At 36.1% G+C, this 21,066-nt stretch overlaps 1 protein-coding gene across 2 annotated transcripts in view; it reads right to left on the reverse strand.

Moving 5' to 3' along the window:
- LOC145256540 (uncharacterized) overlaps positions 1 to 15,884 on the reverse strand; it is a 40,582-nt gene extending 24,698 nt beyond the window's left edge. Inside the window, exons 1-3 of one of the 2 annotated variants that reach the window (XM_080115576.1) lie at positions 15,697 to 15,884; positions 14,899 to 14,969; positions 5,292 to 5,394 (exon numbers count right to left, since the gene is read on the reverse strand). In XM_080115576.1, the coding sequence (XP_079971702.1) occupies positions 5,292 to 5,394; positions 14,899 to 14,969; positions 15,697 to 15,811 (289 nt within the window). In that variant the 5' untranslated portion in view covers positions 15,812 to 15,884. The remainder of the gene's footprint in view (positions 1 to 5,291; positions 5,395 to 14,898; positions 14,970 to 15,696) is intronic. The other variant, XM_080115575.1, reaches the window with a different exon arrangement.
- Between the last annotated feature and the right edge of the window lie 5,182 nt (positions 15,885 to 21,066).

Below are 21,066 nucleotides of genomic sequence, written 5' to 3' on the forward strand. Positions count from 1 at the left end.
TATAAACAACTAAGTCTTGTATTTATTTGGTTTATGTTTACGGAATCTCAATAAAAAAGTATTGTATTTGTTTGGCTTTTTTGTATTAAGGAAATATCAACAACTAAGTATTGTATTTGGTTTGTGTGTTTGTGTTAACGAAATATGAACTACTAAGTTTAATATTTACTCAGATAACTATGGTGTTAACGAGATAAGCAACAACATTCGAATAGTACTCGTTTGGTAAGGTTCAGTTAAGGGATTATAAACCACTAAGTCTTGTATTGGTTTCTGTAAACGGAATATCAACAAATGAGTATTGTATTTGTTGGATTTGGTTGTGTAAATAAATTATCAAGCACCAAGTCTTGTAATCGTCTGGTTTGTTTGTGTTAATAGATATTAACGTATACGTTGCATTATGTAAATAATCTCTGTTCAACTGGTCATTTAGCAAGAACAAAACGTTAACAGTACATATATCTAGATGACAGACAATTTTTATTCTAATATCTTCTATGAACTGCTAGCCTTTATAATTCTTTTCCTGCTTGCTGTTTCCCTAACCATGTTAACATGTAGAAGTTTAAATGTAATGTGAACAAGCATGTTGTGAGTTTAGAGCGCTAGTGCGCATGCGCACCAGATGTTTACAAATAGAACGAAATTGGCGCCTTTTCCCAGCTTAGTCGTTCGTTACCGACCATGTTGTTGTACCTGCTGAATTTTATGTTGAATAAAACCTTTCTAATATCTTAAAAGGTCTTTATTTTTCATTACAATTTATTCAACATAAAATTAAAAATTAACAGCAACAATGGATGCTATACTGAGACCTGATAAATTCGAAGGATCGTCAGATACAACCGCTGACGAATGGAATCATTGGTATCGTACCCTCATCAACTGCATTGACTCTCTCACAGTCGCTCATCCTCAAAATCCTCCGAATAAGTTAAGTATTCTGATTAATTTCATCTCACCGAAGGTCTATTCTCTTATATCTCACTGTTCAACATTCGAGAGGGCTATTAGCATCCTTCAAGCAACCTATGTAAAACCGGTAAATTCTGTGTTTGCTCGTCACCTTCTCGCCACTAGGAAACAAAATCAAGGTGAATCTATTGATCAGTTTCTCTTAAAACTAAAGAATCTTTCTAAGGATTGTAAATTTGAAGATGTTACTGCCTCTCAACATGCGGAGCTAGCGATATGTGACGCATTTATCACAGGTCTCACTTCCTCAACTATTAGGCAGAGATTACTTGAAAGTTTTGAAATTAACCTAGATCATGCCGTAGCAACTGCACGAAGTCTAGAAATGGCCCAACATAATGCAGCAGCTTATGACACATCAATTGTAGCAAAGGCATCTATTCATGCAGATGAATCTGAAAATAACTCTAGTTTGGAACTAACTAATGAATGTGCTGCTGTTTCCAGAAATAATCAGGCGACTCACTTCGCCAGATACCAATTCTGTGGACGAGAAAATCATTCTCGAAATATTTGCCCAGCTCGGAATGATGACTGCCTTAAATGTGGAAAGAGGGGCCACTTCTCTAAAATCTGCCGATCTAAAATAAAACAAACAACTTATAATACCAGGACTAGTTCTGCATATATTGCCCTCGCTGCGTCATCCCAATGCACTCCATGCACACAATATTCTGTAGTAAATGCAACAATTAATAGTACCTGTTTGAAAGCTATGGTAGATAGTGGAAGCACTCATAACTTCATACGAATGAACATCGTGAGATCACTCGGCCTTAGTATATTACCTTCTAATGATACGGTAAGCATGGCTTCCTCGAATCTCACGAGCAAAACCTTAGGACACTGTGTTGCGTCCATCGCTGTTAATGGACAAATTTACACTAATATGCGTCTATCTATCCTTCCCAACTTGTGTGCTCCAATTATACTAGGACAAGAGTTCATGCAATTGCATAACCGGGTGGAATTCCGTTATAACGGAAAGATACCATCTTTACAGATTTGTAACGTCACTCAGATGAAAATCAAGCCACCGTCTCTTTTTGCTAATTTAGCAAAGAATTGTAAACCCATCGCAACAAAAAGCAGAAACTACTCAGCATCGGACTGCGAATTCATCCGGAATGAGATACAAAAATTATTAAAAGAAGATATCATAATCAAATTGAATTCCCCATGGAGAGCCCAAGTACTAGTAACTAGAAATAAAAGACATAAGCGTCGCATAGTCGTTGACTATTCTGCAACTATAAATCGGTTTACACTTTTGGATGCTTTTCCGCTTCCCAAAATTTCGGATATCATACGCCAACTATCACAGTACAAAATTTTCAATAAGTTGGACCTGAAGTCTGCATATTATCAATGCCCTATACGTAGAGACGAGAGAATTTACACAGCATTTGAAGCTGACGGAGGACTATACGAGTTTTCTAGGTTACCTTTTGGGCTAACGAACTCAGTAGCTGTGTTTCAACGTATTATGCATAATCTGATTCGAGAACATGAACTCCAAGGTACATTTGCCTACATTGATGACATTGTCATCGGAGGAAAAACTAATAAAGAATTAAACGAAAATATGGAAGCTTTTAGAAAGGTTATCAACCGTCTTAACTTGAAACTATACCCTGTAAAATGTGAATATGGTATAACCAAACTAAAGTTTCTAGGGCACTTATTGGAAAATGGAACAATCAGTCCTGATCCAGACAGACTTATACCACTGAAAGAATTACCGATTCCGAACTGCAGTAAGTCACTCAGGCGGGCTCTAGGTCTCTTCTAATACTATTCACCATGGATAGAGAATTACTCAGATCAGATTTCACCTTTATTAAACATTACGTCCTTTTCTATCACTGAGAAACTCAAAAATCAATTTCAAGCCATAAAAGATGAAATTTGCAAGGCTTCGGTTGCAGCCATTGAGGATGAAGTTTCTTTTACGATAGAAACTGATGCATCTGCGACAGCATTAGCAGCCTGCCTTTCCCAGAATGGACGTCCAGTAGCATATTTTTCCAGAACCCTAACGCAGTCAGAGCGTCGACATTCAGCAGTGGAACGTGAATCGGCAGCCATTGTAGAATCTGTGCGTAAATGGCGTGACCTCTTACTCGGTCGACACTTTACCATTATTACTGACCAACAGGCTGCATCATTTATGTTCAACACGCGGACACCAAATCGTATTAAAAACGATAAGCTGATTCGGTGGAGACTTGAACTTTCAAACTATTCTTATGAGATAGTATATAGACCAGGTTCTCTTAATAACTCTGCAGATACCCTTTCTCGATCATGCTCTGCTTCGCGCTCATTATCACTAAAGGACCTGTACGCAGCACTTTGTCATCCTGGAGTAGCGAGACTCTATCACTTTGTGAGGCAGAAGAATCTACCATACTCGATGGAAGATGCTAAGCGCACCTGCGCTGAATGTCAAATATGTGCTGAACTAAAACCAAGGTTCTTCAAACCTCCATCAGGTCGATTAATCCATTCCCGATCCCCCTTTGAACGTCTTTCAATAGATTTCATGGGACCGAAACCATCTACGAATAATCTCAAATACCTACTCGTGATTGTAGATGAATATTCACGCTATCCTTTTGTCTATCCATGTCAGGACATATCAACAAAAACTGTTATAAATTGTCTCCAGAATTTATTTACCTTTTTTGGCTGCCCAGATTCCATCCATAGTGATCGAGGAAGTCAGTTTATTTCATGTGAACTAAAAGAGTTTCTCTGGCAACATGGAGTTGTGAGTACCCACTCAACTCCATACCATCCAATCGGCAATGGACAATGCGAGAGAGTAAATGGCACAATCTGGAAAACGATCAAACTTGCACTCAAAACCAGGCAATTGGACGAACGTTACTGGCATGAAGTACTCGACATAGCTTTGCACTCTATTCGATCGCTACTTTGTACAGCTACTAACTCAATCCCACACGAGAGAATGTTTAACTTTTCCAGAAGGTCGGGCACCTTACTCGAGTGGCTGCAAGGAGGACCGGCCCTCCTTAGGAAGTTTGTCCGCCAACACAAGTCAGATCCCTTAGTGGAACCAGTAGATATAATATCTGCAACTCCCAACTTTGCCAGAATTCGTTCCCCTGACGGCCGTCAGTCAACAGTCTCAACAGAAGACCTACCCCCCACTCTTGTCACTGACCCCTCCTCTACAAACTTGGAATCTCCTGTCTCCCCTGATCATGGTACATCACCAGATTCTACTACTCCATCAAACATCCGCGAACCAGAGTTGATTGATCAACAGGAGACCCCAAAGAATAATACCTCACCAAATGGAGAGTCTTTCTCTTCAGTCGACAAAACAAAGTGTTTAGAAATAGAAGAGCAGCAGCAACAGTCTGACTCGAAGAAGGGCGTTTTCAAATTTCTTCCAGAAGCTACAAAAAGAGGAAGGAAGATCACCTGCAACCCGAAATATAAATAAAATGTGGTGGAGAGTGTTGTGAGTTTAGAGCGCTAGTGCGCATGCGCACCAGATGTTTACAAATAGAACGAAATTTGCGCCTTTTCCTAGCTTAGTCGTTCGTTACCGACCATGTTGTTGTACCTGCTGAATTTTATGTTGAATAAAACCTTTCTAATATCTTAAAAGGTCTTTATTTTTCATTACAAAGCATGTCGATAAACAACCTCAGAATTAATTCGCAGTAACCACTTGCATCTTAGTGGCATTTTACTTTATTTGCTGGTTATCGTTATTTTCATGGAAAATGTTCGACTGAGTTTCAGTCTATGGTCCCCCGTCGCCAAACTTTAACAAGAAACACTCGTCTAGCTGAAAACACTATCAATAATTCCCCCACTCTTTATCTGTGCCTAAACCTAAACGTAGATTCCATGATCAAAGCTTCTTTCTTAGAACTGCACGCCTGTGGAATTGTCTTCAGTTTTCCTACTTTCCGGCTGACTACAATATGGTTGTATTCAAGTCTAACGTAAATAAGTTCTTGATGAGCTGTTCCATATAAGTTATCAAATTTACCGAATTTTCATTACTAATGATTATTATATTGTCCAATTTCTACTGTACACTCTTTAACTGTTATCTTTGAGTAGCCTCTTGGCCTTCATAATGTGGTGAGGCCTGTGTAAAAAAATTAAAACAGACAAACAATCGGATTATAGTTACATAGAATATGAATTAAAATAATAACATATGTTTCTATCGCTTCAATACGATGCCATATATGTTCGTAATTATTTTATGCTGTCTTGATAATAAATTCTCATTTAAGTGTGAAATAAATATCGTTTTTATTTACCAAAGATGATGAAATCAGATGTATTCGTATAGACCAAATCTGAATAATTGTCAAGTTTTATGGTTAGATGATGATCCTTGTATTTCACCGTATAAGGTTTACTCTGAAACAGAAGAAACGTCATCTCATAAAATGCAGAAAGAAAATTATCGACCGATGATGGAAAGATAACATAAAAACTTTAAAATGCCCAACTTTTCGCACTAAAATGAAAGATGACTGTTGTGCATGTGTATTATACAATGTTTAATTTAAACTAGATATTTTAAATACTAAAGCTACTTGTCTGTCCCCGCCATGAAAGGGCTCAGATATGTTGATAACACAAATCTTGTCGTGGCTGAGGAAATGGAAGCATAATACTCCTATGAAGTACATGAAGTATGAAGTGAAATGTTTTGTTCGAAATTCCGTGAAGATACTCGAGTTCGACAGAAACATTCCCGAGTTCAGCAAGATGCACCTCAAGAAAGTGACAGGTTATATAAAGAGAAACTTTGTGAAACTCAAGACGAGAACGTAGTTCTAAAAATAAAGACAAATAACCAATACTCATGTATAAATTATGAAATCTATAATTAAATCCGAACAAGATTTTCACGTGTGAAAACTTGTACAACAGTCAAAATACCATGGGACAAGAAAACATTCTTCGTAAAGTTGCAGAAAGAAAACATAGAACTGAGGATAGAAATTCTTCCCAACAAATCGCGAACGATGAAAAAGTGAACATCCCTCAATAGCACTGGATACAACTAATGGAAATGGTCGTTATTTTTTAACACCTGCGTACTTGATTTAAATTCGATCTCATGTAAAAGACTCCTGCGCATTTACTCAGATGATAAGTAGTTCCCAGGAAATTGAAATGATGAATGACTATAGTAGGCACCGCCAAAAATGGCCGCAAAATCAAGTTGTTGTTGTTTTTTAAAACTAAATTACATTTATTAAAATCCATTATTTCTGAGTAACTTTTTTTTTTCCAGAAAGATAAAACCCTGAATTTTATCATATAGAAAACAGAATAATGTAAAACTTTTTCTACTATTTTTAATTCAATTTTAAATGTTAAATTTTCCCCAAAAGTTAACAATTGACATTTTTTGTCTTGCACAAAAAACGTACTTAAATATTTAAAAAAAAAGGGTTTTTGAAATAATTAATTTATTTATTTATTGTCTAACTAAGATTTAGGATGATTTTCTAATAGAATATGCAAAAATATTATAATATAAGTACCTGAATTTCAAATAATTCCACTTATTCATATAGGTAACCAGATATTTCGCGTAGTCGAAGAGTTCAGATCGACTCTGTTTACGTTTTCTTTTGATGGGAAGAAAACTATGGAAGACCAAACAGGCCAAAAAAAACTTATTTTTCAGTGACGAAAATTTCAATGTATTATTAAGCTGAGGCTGGCCAGTACCAGATGGGTGACCATTTGTATGAGTTTGGTTTTTAATGTGTATGTGTGTGGGGGCCAGGCTCCCCAAAATGGGGGGGGGCAATTTAAAGCAGAATAAAAAAAAAATTATTTCAGCGCGTTTGGTCCACCGTAGTCGAAAGGCGGCAAACGTTTTCAAACGAGATCGAAAAAAATGATGCTATTTTTAACACAAAGGGCACAATATTTATCGAATTTTTTTTTTTGGTATCGATTATTCAAAGCATGCCCTGTTTAATAATGGTCATGCATTATTCGGCTCGCTAAAAAAAAATTGTTAATTTATTTATCAAAAATTTTAAAATGGCTTTTTTCGTATAAATATTAAAAAAAAATTTTTTTTGTTTTGCTTAACTTAAATTAATTATTTTACTTAACATATTAACCGAATTTCACACTTCAAAACTCAAAAGCGGGATAATTAAACACAATCGAAGTTCTGATATTCAGACGTCAAAATAAGGTATGCAAACAATTTTTTTTTTTTTTTTTTTTTTTTAATCTATAATTCTGTCCCTTACAACAACACAATATGTTTTGTTCAGTTTCAGATGATTATTTTAAGCATATTTGTTCCCACTTTAAAACAAGGGGGGGTTTTGTAAGCAAAAAAAAATATATATATAAATATCGTTTATGAAAAATAAGTACACTGTTATAAAGTTCATTCTTCTCCTAATAATCGCTGAAAATTTCGTATTGATCGGATAATTACCTGATTTTTGGTAGATTTTTAAAAAGACGGTCCGTCAAAAAGTACTGACCTGCCCCCCCAGTTTTGGCGGTGCCTAGACTATAGTGATCACTCGATTGGTTACAAGTTACAGCAGAATCATCGGAAATCAAGCAGATACAGAATTTAGATAGTATCATCAAACAAAAGCGACATTAGGTATAACAACTACAATAATTGATAATAGTAGGAAGTTATTCGTACCGACTCACTCCGACGACGGTTGAAATAGGTGAAAAACACGTAGGTTTATGAAAAGGTAAAAATTAAGTTTACAGAGTATAGGCATAACAGTTATCTGTCCCTAACAATAGGAGGTGTGGGAGTTGAAAACTCCCAGCCTAACTGGATTGTCGCCCTTTGACTCAGAGGAGCGACCTAGCTACGTCACTTCCTGTTCCCCATATTTCTTTCTCTTTTGCGCTGAACCTTCAAGCAGTCAAGATGTAACAAACACCGCTCCGGGTGGCATGAACCACGACAGCGTCCTGACTAGCCAGTCAGCCTTTCACAGCTACTGATCGCAAGTAACGAACTCTTATTCTAACAAACTCTCATTCTTTCTATCGCTTCTTTATGTAAATAAATTGCATTTCTTTCGCTGATATATAACGGTATATTTTCGTCCTCATTATGCGATCTTTTGCCTTTTCAATTCCTCTACACCCACCATTATACAAATCGGGACGGGGTCGTCTATCACACAGCAGACCACCCTGTCCCCAACATCCAGTTAACTCCCCCGAACAAGCATGCAAACATAATAACCTCCCATGATTTCATAAATACTTTACACACTGGGGCAACCATATGTTTTTTCGTATGGAGCTTACTACGAGCCAGAAGAATATAATAATCTGCTTGAGTTAACTCTTACACAGCACTACAAACAAGATTTTCACTGTAAAGCGTGAAAAATTGTACAACAGCATTATAAATTGGATATATTTACCGTCAAAATGTTATGGAACAAGAACACGTTCTTTAATTAAAGCAACTCGCCAAGTTGCAGAAAGAAAACATGGAACTGAGGAAAGAACGATAAAAAATGGAACAACCCTCGATAGTACTGGATACAACCGATGGAAATAGTCGTCATCTTTTTACACCTGGGTTCGATACAAATATGTATGGAGATCAGAAGACCCAGCCGTCATCCGGAACGAACGAACTAATGGGAGACTTGTACACCGGAAACAAACATAAGTTTGTAACTAATTTTTTATCGACCTCACGTGGGCAAGGCAAACTTTGTGAATTTCGTATTCAGTATCTGAAGAAACCGACTTTCAGGCAGCAATTAACTGTTCAGACCATCAGGTTGCCGGTGTAATGATAACGGCGTTATAAGAGAAGCAGAGTTTGTTACAGTTGGCAAACCGACTGGAAAGCATGTTAGCCTTCTCGCTTGCTGAGCAAACAACCTCATGATTGTTGATTGCACATTATTTACTACACTGTTGTAGATTTTTCCAGAAGTCACGGTGTTACAAAATACCGAGCAACAGAGAAGCAGAATATCTTACCGTTCGCCAGTCTGTAGGTAAAAGACAAGTCAACACTCTATTTTAACGATGCCACACACCCTTTGGTGTTATCTACGTACAAAATTCGAACCAGGAACAGCACAACGAGGAGACAAATGCACCCGTTACTCCACAGTATACTAAACGTTGCAATGGTTGTGGGAAGACATCAAACCCAGGAGGATCGATGAATCGAAAATTTGATTCAAGTACCAATTTTGCGAGGTGGTTCGACATCTAAAAAAGGTATGCCGTAAATTTAAGTAATCCATAACAGAAGCTACAAGCATGTATCGAGAAGGAGTCAGCTACCTTACGAATGAAATCCGATGCACGAAGGCAGGAAGCATCGGTGAGACACACAGGAACAGACAAGTCCGAGTTGATGGGAGAAATAGAGTAAGATTTCGCAAGCGTCGGTTTCTCCATAAACGATTTCCAGTTGTAGATGGCCCACATTACACGAGACCAAGATAAAATAGAAACTTAAAATATACATTCCGTTTAAAACTAAAAGCAATTGAATATAGATGAAAAAGGTTCAATTGCAGAATACAAACTATTCACTATGAAATCTAAACGCATTCTAAACTCAAATATTGTTAAAGCAATATTTGTATTTGCCTTACGTGTTCAGTTAGTTATACTACGCGTTGCAAACCGAATAACATTCAACGACTTAGTACCTTGAGATTTAATTCACGACCAATAATATATATATATTAGTTTTTATTATTTTATATATATATATATATATATATATATGTTTGAACCGTTAGACTTCAGATGACCAACTGTTCAAAATAAAGAGGCGGAGTGTAGTTAGCATAAACTATGACTCCAACTTGATTGACATTTGATTGCATATAGTTTATCCATCGAGTTGAATGTAATAATCAAAGAGGAAAGCGCTCCGTGTGTGTGTGTGTGTGTGTGTGTGTGTATGTGTGTGTGTGTGTGTGTGTGTGTGTGTGTGTGTGTGTGTGTGTGTGTGTGTGTGTGTGTGTGTCGTGCGGGCATATAACTTACCTTCGGATGGGATCTGAGAGAAAGATAAATTAAAGATGGCAGCCATGGATTTATAAGGTGCAGTCTCGTAGAATCTCACGAGATCTCATCTTCCACTGCACATGTATGCAAATGGAATGGGGTCAGTGGGGAGAGATGTGCTGGAAGTTTAGAGAGAAAGTTGTCAGTGACGAATTCTAGCTGGACTTTTGCATATTGTATTTGGTTTATTTTGTTTTGCTGTTTACCAGCCCATTTAACGTCAGGCTATTTCGGCATAATGGGGGACACATTCGACCTTTAATTAATACAGGAATTCGACGGCTCGACCCAGGTACGTGACTGGGTGGAGAAGGTAGAGCTGCATTGCCTTTTGTCTACTGTGAAGAACATTGGACATGTGGTTCCTCTACGTCTGTCCGGCAGGGCTTTCGCAGTATATCAACAGCTTAGTCCTGAGCAACAACAGGGTTATAAAAGGATCAAGGCGGAGATTATACAGGGCGTTCGCTATCGACCCCGCCACTGCTTGGGAGCAATTTGAGGCAAGAACCTTGCATCCCGGTGAAACTGTCAGGCCAGGACCGTGCTGAAAAATACTTATGAGATGGGAGAGCCGGTAGTCGCTGCTACACAGCGCGCATTGAATGAGGATAGACAATCCCAGGGGCTCGTCCTGCGCGGTGAAGTAATGTATTATAGGTGCAATGACCAGGGCCACATTGCGAGGAACTGCCGACGGCGACTGACAGCTATTCGCTGCTACCAATGTAATAAGACTGGTCATATCGCCCGGGATTGTTCGGGAAACGGGGTCGGGGACAAGGTGCCAGCGTCGACCTCTTCCCCAAACAGAAATTAGACGAGGCGCTTCCGACAATTCAGGTCTATGTCAATGAGACATTGTGCTCAGCACTCTTCGACTCCGGACCTCTGTCGCACTTGGAAGAAGAAGACTACTAGATTAACCACTCTCAGTAGAGCGACGCGGACATGTTGCGACGTGGGCACTGTGAACATTCGACTAAAACTGAAAATCCAGCTAACACCAGAGCGCTGGTAGTACTCGAGAAACCGCTCAGCTTTGACCTGCTCCTAGACTATGATACCATCAGATCCCTAGGTGGTGCTCACATAACACAGACGGGGGCGATACAGTTTCAAGAGAACGTTCCAGTGTGCGCTGCTTTGAAGATTGATCAGCCAGACTTTATTGCCGAGTGTGACCAGCAGCAGAATATTTGAACAGCCGCATGGAAGTGGTCAGAAAACTAGGAACCAGCCAAACTGCGAAATTAGGTAACAGAGTACAATGTGTACGACCAAATGAAACCTGCATATGAAGAGGAACTTCGTGATTGGATCAAGGATGGCTGGTTGATTCTCTACCCCTATGAGAAACTTGTACCTCCCAAAGGCTTGATTCCGCTGATGGCGGTCGCTCAGCACAACAAATCAAAGGTTAGGCCAGTGATGGACTATCGCAAACTGAACGCGCATGATGATGCGTTCACGGCAGATGCTGACGTTTGTGCCAGTAAGTTACGAGAGTGGCGCCAGCAGGGTTCCAATGTGCCCCTGCTGGATCTAAGAAAAGCATACCTGCAGGTCCGAATCAGTGAACCAATGTGGCCATTTCAGACGGTAGTGTTTGCTAGTAAGAGGTACTGCGTTATCAGACTAGGCTTTGGGCTGAACGTGGCACCCCAAATAATGAAGACAATTATTAACACTGTGTTGTCACAGGAAGAGACAATAAAAGATGGGACATCGGCGTACCTTGATGACATATATGTGAACGAAGATATTGTGTCATCCTCACGTGTGAGGGCCAAACTGGCTGAGTTTGGTTTGACGTGCAAGGATCCAGAACGTTTGGTGAATGGCGTTCGTGTCTTGGGACTGAACGTTCGACAGGAGCGAGGGACTTTGAAATGGAGGCGCAGAACTGCAGTTGCTGAAGTGCCCGATGTCTTCATGAGTCGAGCAGTATTGTGTAGAAAACTTGTGAGACATTTACCAGTGTATGAATGGACTCGCGTGGCAACATGCATCATAAAAAGGAGGGCAAGCGCAGTTACCAAAGGCTGGGATGATGAAACAGCCGACGATCTGTTGGTTTGCATGGTGAAGGAGACCATCGCAAGGGTAAAGCAGGATGACCCAGCCAAAGGAGACTGGCGCGTGCAGGGAGACAAACTGAATGTGTGGGTGGATGCGAGCTCTCTGGTAATTGGTGTGCTGTTGGAGAAGAATGGTGCTGCGATTGAGGACGATTGCTGGTTGCGACCGGCGAGTGACGCTGCTCATATCAACCTGACAGTGCTCGATGCTCTCATAAAAGGTATCAACCTGGCACTCCAGTTGAAAGTCAGGAAATTACGCATACACACAGATTCACTATGCGTGTACCACTGGATATCAGACACACTGACAGGCAAGACTGGGGTGCGCACTAAGGCAGCCAGCGAGATGATGATCAAATGGAGGTTAGAGACCGTAAAAAGCTGGTAACAGAGTACAAAATGTCTGTGGATGCGGTACTGGTTACTTCAAATTGCAACCTTGCTGATAGGCTTCCTCGGGTGCAACAGAGATGGTATGACACCATGAAATAGAAAGCCGAGCCAGTACCATTATGTGCCGCCTCTATTGGTCAACTGGGAGTAAGCACGACTTGGAGGCGACTGGGTATGGACATAACCCACTACGGCAGCCAGCACTTCTTTAGCCCGATCGATTGTGGACCGACAAGGTTTGCAATCTGGCGCCCGTTAATAAGACAGGATTCCTCCAGTGTAATCCGTGAATTGGAGTCCATATTTTATGAAATGGGGCCGCACGAAGAGATCCTCACAGACAATGACACGGCCTGCTGCAGTGGGGAGTTCAGACGTTTCGTAGACGAGTGGGGGATCCAGCTCAGACACAGATGTGCATATGTACCAAGTGGCAACGGCATAGAAGAGCGATGCCATCGAAGTGTGAAGAGGAGCGCAGCAAGAAAACAATGCACGATCACAGAGGCGGTCTATAGATATAATGCAACTTCAAAATAGGGCATGACTGCTGCAAGCGCACCCACTAATGCGATCCATTGCTATCGAGTGCGAATCAAGGACATTGACGCCCGTCTGCCTGATCAACAGGAAACCCGAGGGCCGTATGAGTTAGGGGACACTGTTTGGGTGAAGCTTCTCAATAATCGATTCACTAGCAGCTTTCAAAGAGGGTAAGCCGTGCTAGTCAATGGTACTTCACGCCATATGAAGGATATCCGGCCTGCTCTGAATACGAACCAGTTGGCGAATAGCAGTGATGGTGAATCGTCCAACGATGACTTGTGGATTCGTCCTATTCCCCGCGATTGTACAACTGTGAACCCCAACGCTGAGAGCTTCGATGAAGATGAAGAAGCCAAGCCTGATGGTATGACTGTATGTCCTAGCGCTGATGCTAATGGTTCCGACCCATCTTCTGAAAGCTCCAATGAAGATGAAGTAGTCCAGCCAATCCCCCTTCGTAGGAGTGCCCGCAACAAACGACCGTGTCCACCATGCCAAATGTGTGGTCTGGAGACCAGGGGGTGTAGTGTTGAATGTAATAATCAAAGAGGAAAGCGCCCCCGTGTGTGTGTGTGTCGTGCGGCCATACAACCTTCGGGTGGGATCTGAGAGAAAGAGAAATTAAAGATGGCAGCCATGGATTTATAAGGTGTAGTCTTGTGGAATCTCACGAGATCTCATCTTCCACTGCACATGTATGCAAATGGAATGGGGTCAGTTTTCTGATAAAATGTCTGTTGGCAGAGGCAGTGGGGAGAGACGTGCTGGAAGTTGAGAGAGAAAGTTGTCAGTGACGAATTCTAGCTGGACTTTTGCGTATTGTATTGTGTTTATTTTGTTTTGCTGTTTACCAGCCCATTTAACGTCAGCGTCTAACAACTATGAATCTGTGTTAAAAAAAACTATGCCGTTATTTGCACTTAAACGCTATTATTTCAAAGCAACGAAAACCGTTGTGCATGTGAATTTTACAATGTTTAATTTAAACGTTATACTAGAGTTACTTGTCTGATCCCGCCATGAAAGTGAAGTATATAAAGTGTTTTGTTCGAAATTCCGTAAAGATACTCGACTTCGACAAAAACATTCCTGAGTTCAACAAGATACACCTCAAGAAAGTCAGAAAAGTTGTAAAAATAGCATTTAAGACGAGAAGGTAGTCCTGAAAATAAATACTACTAACCAATTCTCGTACTTTGCTTACAGTTGCTGCCAATATGTCACAGAGAGCCGCGTCTTTGATTCTGTCATCCACGCACTTTGTTACCTCCGTTGCTAGGCGCTAGATGGATGTAACTGCAGCCCGGTACCATCAAGACATGTGCAAGTACCCACGGAGTTGCCCACAGTGAGAAAATACACGCCGACATGTCAATTCATCACAGATTTCCGGAATTGGAGTTCTCGTTTCAATCGGACAGGGCTATTTTTCTCAGACTTGCATCACAAGGACTCCTGCCCAGTCTCTCAGTCGCATTGAATCCTTAGAAACCAAACCATTGTCTAAAAACGCAGTTGTGACGCAGGAACTACACATTCATTAATGAAAATATCATCAACATATGCTGATGTGGCGCTTTTGATCGCCTGATCTTGGGGCACGATAGCGTCTATAACAGATTTTATAATACGTAGCCCAAATCCCAACCGTATAAAACGAATCCCGTGAAAATAATTGTTTGAAACAGCCATAGCGCCTCGTCAACATTCCACAGATCAATAATCAACACATTGAGTCCTTATATCATCGTTTCAAAGGGATTCATACTCTATAGCTTATATTCATGGTTATTTTCCAATTCTATGATGACAAAAATATACCCACCTTGAATAATTCTTTGAGTTCCATCAGTGCGCCTTCATATTTACGTAATTTGGAGTATCTCGCTTCAAAAACTGTAAATAATGAGATTCATCACATTTATGCATCCATGACTATGAAAAAACGAAAATACATTGTTATTTAAAACATAAAAAAAGAAATTGATTAATTGCTTAATAATTTATATTTTTGCTTCTACTTTTCGTTATCTTTGAATGTTCAACTTCCAAATTTGAAGTACTGATAAATCGTCAGCATCAGACTAAAAACTGACTATGATTATCATCTCATAAAAAAGAAACTCACCAGAAAAAAAAGTAAACCTCCGAAATAGTAGGTTTAACACATAGCTAATCTTACACCTCTACATAAAAGACTTGGTTGAATCACTCACAATGGAGGATTTTTTTTATTATTTCATGCATAAAGTATATTTGTGCCTTCATTGAATTTGCTTACTTAATATTATGCATAAATAGAACGTTGTGTGAGTTTGTTGCCTGCAGAGGAGAAAATAGTGTGGTTTATTTATTTTTAAATTAAAAAAGAAGGTACTTGCTGTGCTTCCGGAATGAGTTCGATAAGTATCGGAAATCGGAAAATTATTATTCTCGCTGATAAATAAATATGAAATCAGGAACGACCGGAATCTTGTAAAAATAACCTCAAAGATGAAAGTTCTAGTCAGAATAAACAATAAATACAAATTATTAAAATTCAAAAACATTACATATATATATATATATATATATATATATGTTAAATTATAGAGAGGTAAATACATTAGTATATTTTACTTACCATAATCATTACTGCAATATAGCTCCTGTAGATGTTTTTCTGGACATCGGGAAAATATAACTCCCATTACCAATATTGCTAAAATCAGGAATCTGAAAAAGATCTCAAGAAACATTGCGTAATCAATATATAATTTCTGGTTAGGATTCCGAAGAATAAGAAAATAACAAGAACCATTTAAAGACTAGCGTTATATATATATATATATATATATATATATATATATATATATATATATATATACATACATGATGCTTGCGTGTGTGAAGTGTAAACTAGTCAACCCATTCTTATAATTGATTGTGATTTAAATATTAAAACGAATCAGACTGTGTAAATCATTAATTTAAAATGCATGACATGATTTTGCTGACGTTTGAATTTCAATAATTGATTGATATTAGCAGAGTTTACCGCCTGTCTTTACTCCGTCTTTTATCTGAAAAAGAATAAACAAAAAAAAAATGAAAATAAAAGTTAAACCTTTTTGTCCAGAAAATCAATAAAGAAAGTACGAAAATAACGGGAAGCGAAAGTGTCCCGTTTAAAATAAGTACTTTATAAACCAAACACGAATGGCAAACATTAAGAGAAAGAGTTTGTGAATGCAAATGTAAAATAATTGCACGCATATTTGCAGAGGATATAGACACCAACGGCTGACAATTAATAAATCTACAATTAGGAAACGCGTAAAAACGTTTATTATGTAGGGATTAGCTTAATTTGTTAAATCTTTAAAGCATAGCATACAACACGTGTTACATGATAAGGGCTGTCCCCTTTTCATGTAAGTATAAAAATAGAGAGATTAGTTAAAATGAAAATGAAATAGCATAGGCGAAATTCGAACCTCGTAATCTAGGTTTAGAAATAGATTACGTGTGAGAATTTAAAAATGTAAAACAAACATTTGTTTAGAATATAGATAAATATTTCAAGGAAAGAATGTGAACTCTCAAGTTTGTTATGAAATTTTAAATTGAAAGAATGCAGCTTATAAGATAATGTTTTTAACATATTGGATAAATAGGTTACTGGGAAATAGGAAAAGTTTTGGACACGTATGTCCAGAGCACGTGAAAGAAGGCACATGTTTTAACATGTGTATGACGCCACGGAAAATAGAAAGTTCTAGGAATAGAGAAAAAACTTTAGAGTTAGTCAGTCAGTGAAAAAACTCGGAGAGAGACAGTCAGGCGTCTAGGAAGCGAAACGTCACTTCAAGGAAAAATGTGAGACTTTGAATTCTTGGTGATGGAAACGGCCGGTCGTGACGAAATAAACCATTATGTGTTTTGTAAAGCTCGTCTTGTCTTATGATTCTTACAAAAAGGTAAAGTGGAATTGTATTATATATTTGTGTTATATGTCTTTACATACACGTCTCAACATCATCATGTCCGAACTGTCTGAACACTATCCCTTCACTCCAAGAGTCTCTTCTTCTACACAAGAAAAGAATGAACATTTAATATATAAGAATCTCTCCTAACATGAACAATATCTATCTAGTCTCTTACAAGAACATCTCTCTCTCTCTCTCTCTCTCTCTCTCTCTCTCTCTCTCTCTCTCTCTCTCTCTCTCTCTCTCTCTCTCGGAGTCCTTTCAACATCCCTCTTAATAAATCTCTCTCAATGAAACGCCTATATAACACACGAAAAAAACTCAAGCCTAGAAATAAAAATCATGACCGTGTGGAATGCAGATCTCGTCATTGAGCACTTTAAAAAATTCATGTTGTACTTTCTCTATATTAATGAGTCATTCACTTCAAGAACTAAATAAAATGAATAAAAACCTTCACACTAAACAGTTGCTTCCTAAAAATACCTTACTCAAATAACAAGATCACAACAGCGATCTGCATGAAAAAAGAATATCTAAGTATGCAACTTGCTCATTCCGATCGACTTTGAGGCAAGAGCTAGCCATACGCACACAAAACAATCCACTTCGATGCGCAAAAACTGTCCTATGACCATTTCAAACATTTGTCACAATACAGTGTAAAAATTAGAATGCACTACCTGCAACAACTTCTTCGTAAGCAGCACTACGAGATCCCTTACAGACCAGAATTACCGAGAACAGAAAAACCCAGACTCCATCTTCTTTTAAACGAAACGTTGGAAGTCTCCGCATAAAAAAGCCTTTACTCATTTCCAAGTTACGTCCCGACCTCAATAACTGAGCTCACCATTCTTAATATTAATTACACCATTCTTAATATTATTTACACAATTTTAATATTAATTACACTATTTTTAATCTTAATTACACCATTCTTAATATTAATTATACCATTTTGAATATTAAGTACACCATTTTTAATATTATTTACATCATTTTAGTATATATTACACCATTCTTAATATTAATTACACCATTCTTAATATAAATGACACCGTTCTTAATATTAATTACACTATTGTTAATATTAATTACACCATTCTAAATATTATTTACAAAATTTTGAATATTAATTATGCCATTCTTAATATTAATACACCATTCTTAATATTAATTACACCATTGTTAATATTAATTACAACATTTTGAATATTAACTATACCATTCTTAATATTAACTACACCATTCTTAATATTAATTACACCATATTTAAATATTAATTACAATATTCTTAATATTAATTACACAATTCTTAATATTAACAACACCATACTTAATATTAATTAAACTATTCTTAATATTATTTACACTATTTTGAATATAAATTATACCATTCTTAATATTAATTACACCATTCTTAATATTAATTCACCATACTAATTATTAATTAAACTATTCTTAATATTAATTATACCATTCCTAATATTAATTACACCATCCTTAATGATAATTACACCAGTCTTAATGTTAATTTTACCATTCTTTATATAATTATACTATTCTTAATATTAATTACCCCATTCTAATATTAATTATATCATTCTTAATATTAATTACACAGTTCTTAATATTAATTATACTAATCTTAATATTAATTACAGCATGTTTAATATCAATTACAACATTCTTAATATTAATAACACTATTGGGAATATTAATTACACCGTTTTTAATATTAATTAGACCATTCTTATTATTAATTATACCATTCTTAATATTAATTATATCATTCTTTTATATTAATTATACCATTCTTAATATTAATTATACCATTATTAATATTAATTACACCATTCTTAATATTAATTCATCATTCTTAATATTAATTACACCATTTTGAATATTTATTATACCATTCTTTATATTAATTAGACCATTCTTATTATTAATTAAACGATTTTTAATATAAATTACACTTTTATAAATATTAATTAAACCATTCTTAATATTAATTACACCATTCTTAATATTAATTACAATATTCTTAATATTAATTACACTATTATAAATATTAATTTCACCATTGTAAATATTAATTACACTATTCTAAATATTATTTATACTATTCTTAATATTAATTACATCATTTTGAATATTACTTATGCCATTTTTAATATTAATTACACCATTTTAAATATTAACTGCACCATTCTTAATATTAATTACATTATTCTTAATATTAATTGCATCATACTTAATAATAATTCCACCATTCTTAATATTAATTACACCATTTTTTTTATCTTAATTACACCATTCTTAATATTAATTACAGCATTCTTAATATTAATTACACCATTCTTAATATTAATTACACCATTCTTAATATAAATTACACTATACATAATATAATTACACCATTTTCAACATTAAATATACAATTCTTAATATTAATTACACTATTCTTAATATTATTTACAACATTCTTAATATTAATTACACAATTCTTAATATTAATTACGGCATTCTTAATATTAATTACACCATTCTTAATATTAATTACACATTTTAACCTTACAATGCAGTGACATATTTAGATCTTTTGATCATAGGATAAAATAAAAAAATATCTATTAACAAAAAACACGATTGAAATTATAAATACTTGTACACAGACAAAAAAAGAAAACTAATTAATATATTTATACTAAATTTTATTGCATGAAGGTCTTTACGTATGACATGAATAAATGCTCTTAGCAGAAATAGACGCTGATTAATAATAATTATTATTGCTTATTTATTTAATTCTCTTTTAATAAAAATAAGCAAATAAAATATAGAAAACGATGAAATATATAAACCAACAACGACATGTCAACAAAAGAATAACATTATAAAATGGAGAAACAAACAAATCAGTGGCAAATAATTGAATTCATTCAAAACGCATAGCAAAAACAAAAACAAATAAAAACATCCATGTAATCGCAACATATCCAAAAAGTTGTGCAAGATAGACGAATGGTAAGAGTTTAGACTTCTTACCATGGGTCCGTTTTCGAATCCCGCAAAAGTCAGCCTCCCTGATAAGTTGAAGACAACAAAGCACGTGTCGGTGGATAATTATATTTTAAACCAATATATTATCAATGATATTTTAAATAGATATTGATATGTATCTATCCGTGCTTATACATGTATGTATGTGCATGTATATATGTCTGTGTATGTATGTGGGCATCTGTTGAAATATTTTGCAGGTTTCATTTCCCGTGAGAGTAACTAATTGGCATAGCAATAGATAATAATTACAATCGTAAAAATAAAACAACAAAAACAATTATTATATAGGGATTTCCGGCTATATAAACTAAAAATAAACTAATTCACAATCAAATTCTGACATATTTTTTAAGTGCATGTTCATACTTGCTTATCAAAATTCCAAGCACCCACTATTTGTAAAATATTCAGTAGATTGTGGTTTTCTAAGTAAGTCGTATTGGCAAAATATAAAACCATTAAATAAATATGTGTGTATATATATTTATAAATATGCAGTTTATATTTATATAGAGAGAGACATTCATATATTCATGAAGAGATGTATATAAATCATTTATTGTCTTGCTTTCTAAAAAGTACTATTATTCCACTCTTCGCATTGTGACTAACACTTATCTTTATACAAAACCTCTAATGCTTCAATAAACTACATTTCCTTATATATATATATATATATATATATATATATATATATATATATATATATATATATAAATTACAATTAAATTTACCAAAATGATAAAACTAAAGCATATTGTAAATATTAAAGAATTAATATTAAGATTTTTGGTTTCATCTCCTATTTGGTTATATATATATATATATATATATATATATATATATATATATATATATACACTAGCAAGTACCCGTCGTTAACTGGTTCAAAAACAGCCTACAGAAAATGGACTCTGATTTATGAATGTATGAAAGGTTAGGAATAGGAA

The sequence above is a fragment of the Euprymna scolopes genome, chromosome 32, assembly GCF_053919585.1.
Source record: "Euprymna scolopes isolate OS-2025 chromosome 32, ASM5391958v1, whole genome shotgun sequence".
Classification (NCBI taxonomy): Eukaryota; Metazoa; Mollusca; class Cephalopoda; order Sepiida; family Sepiolidae; genus Euprymna; species Euprymna scolopes.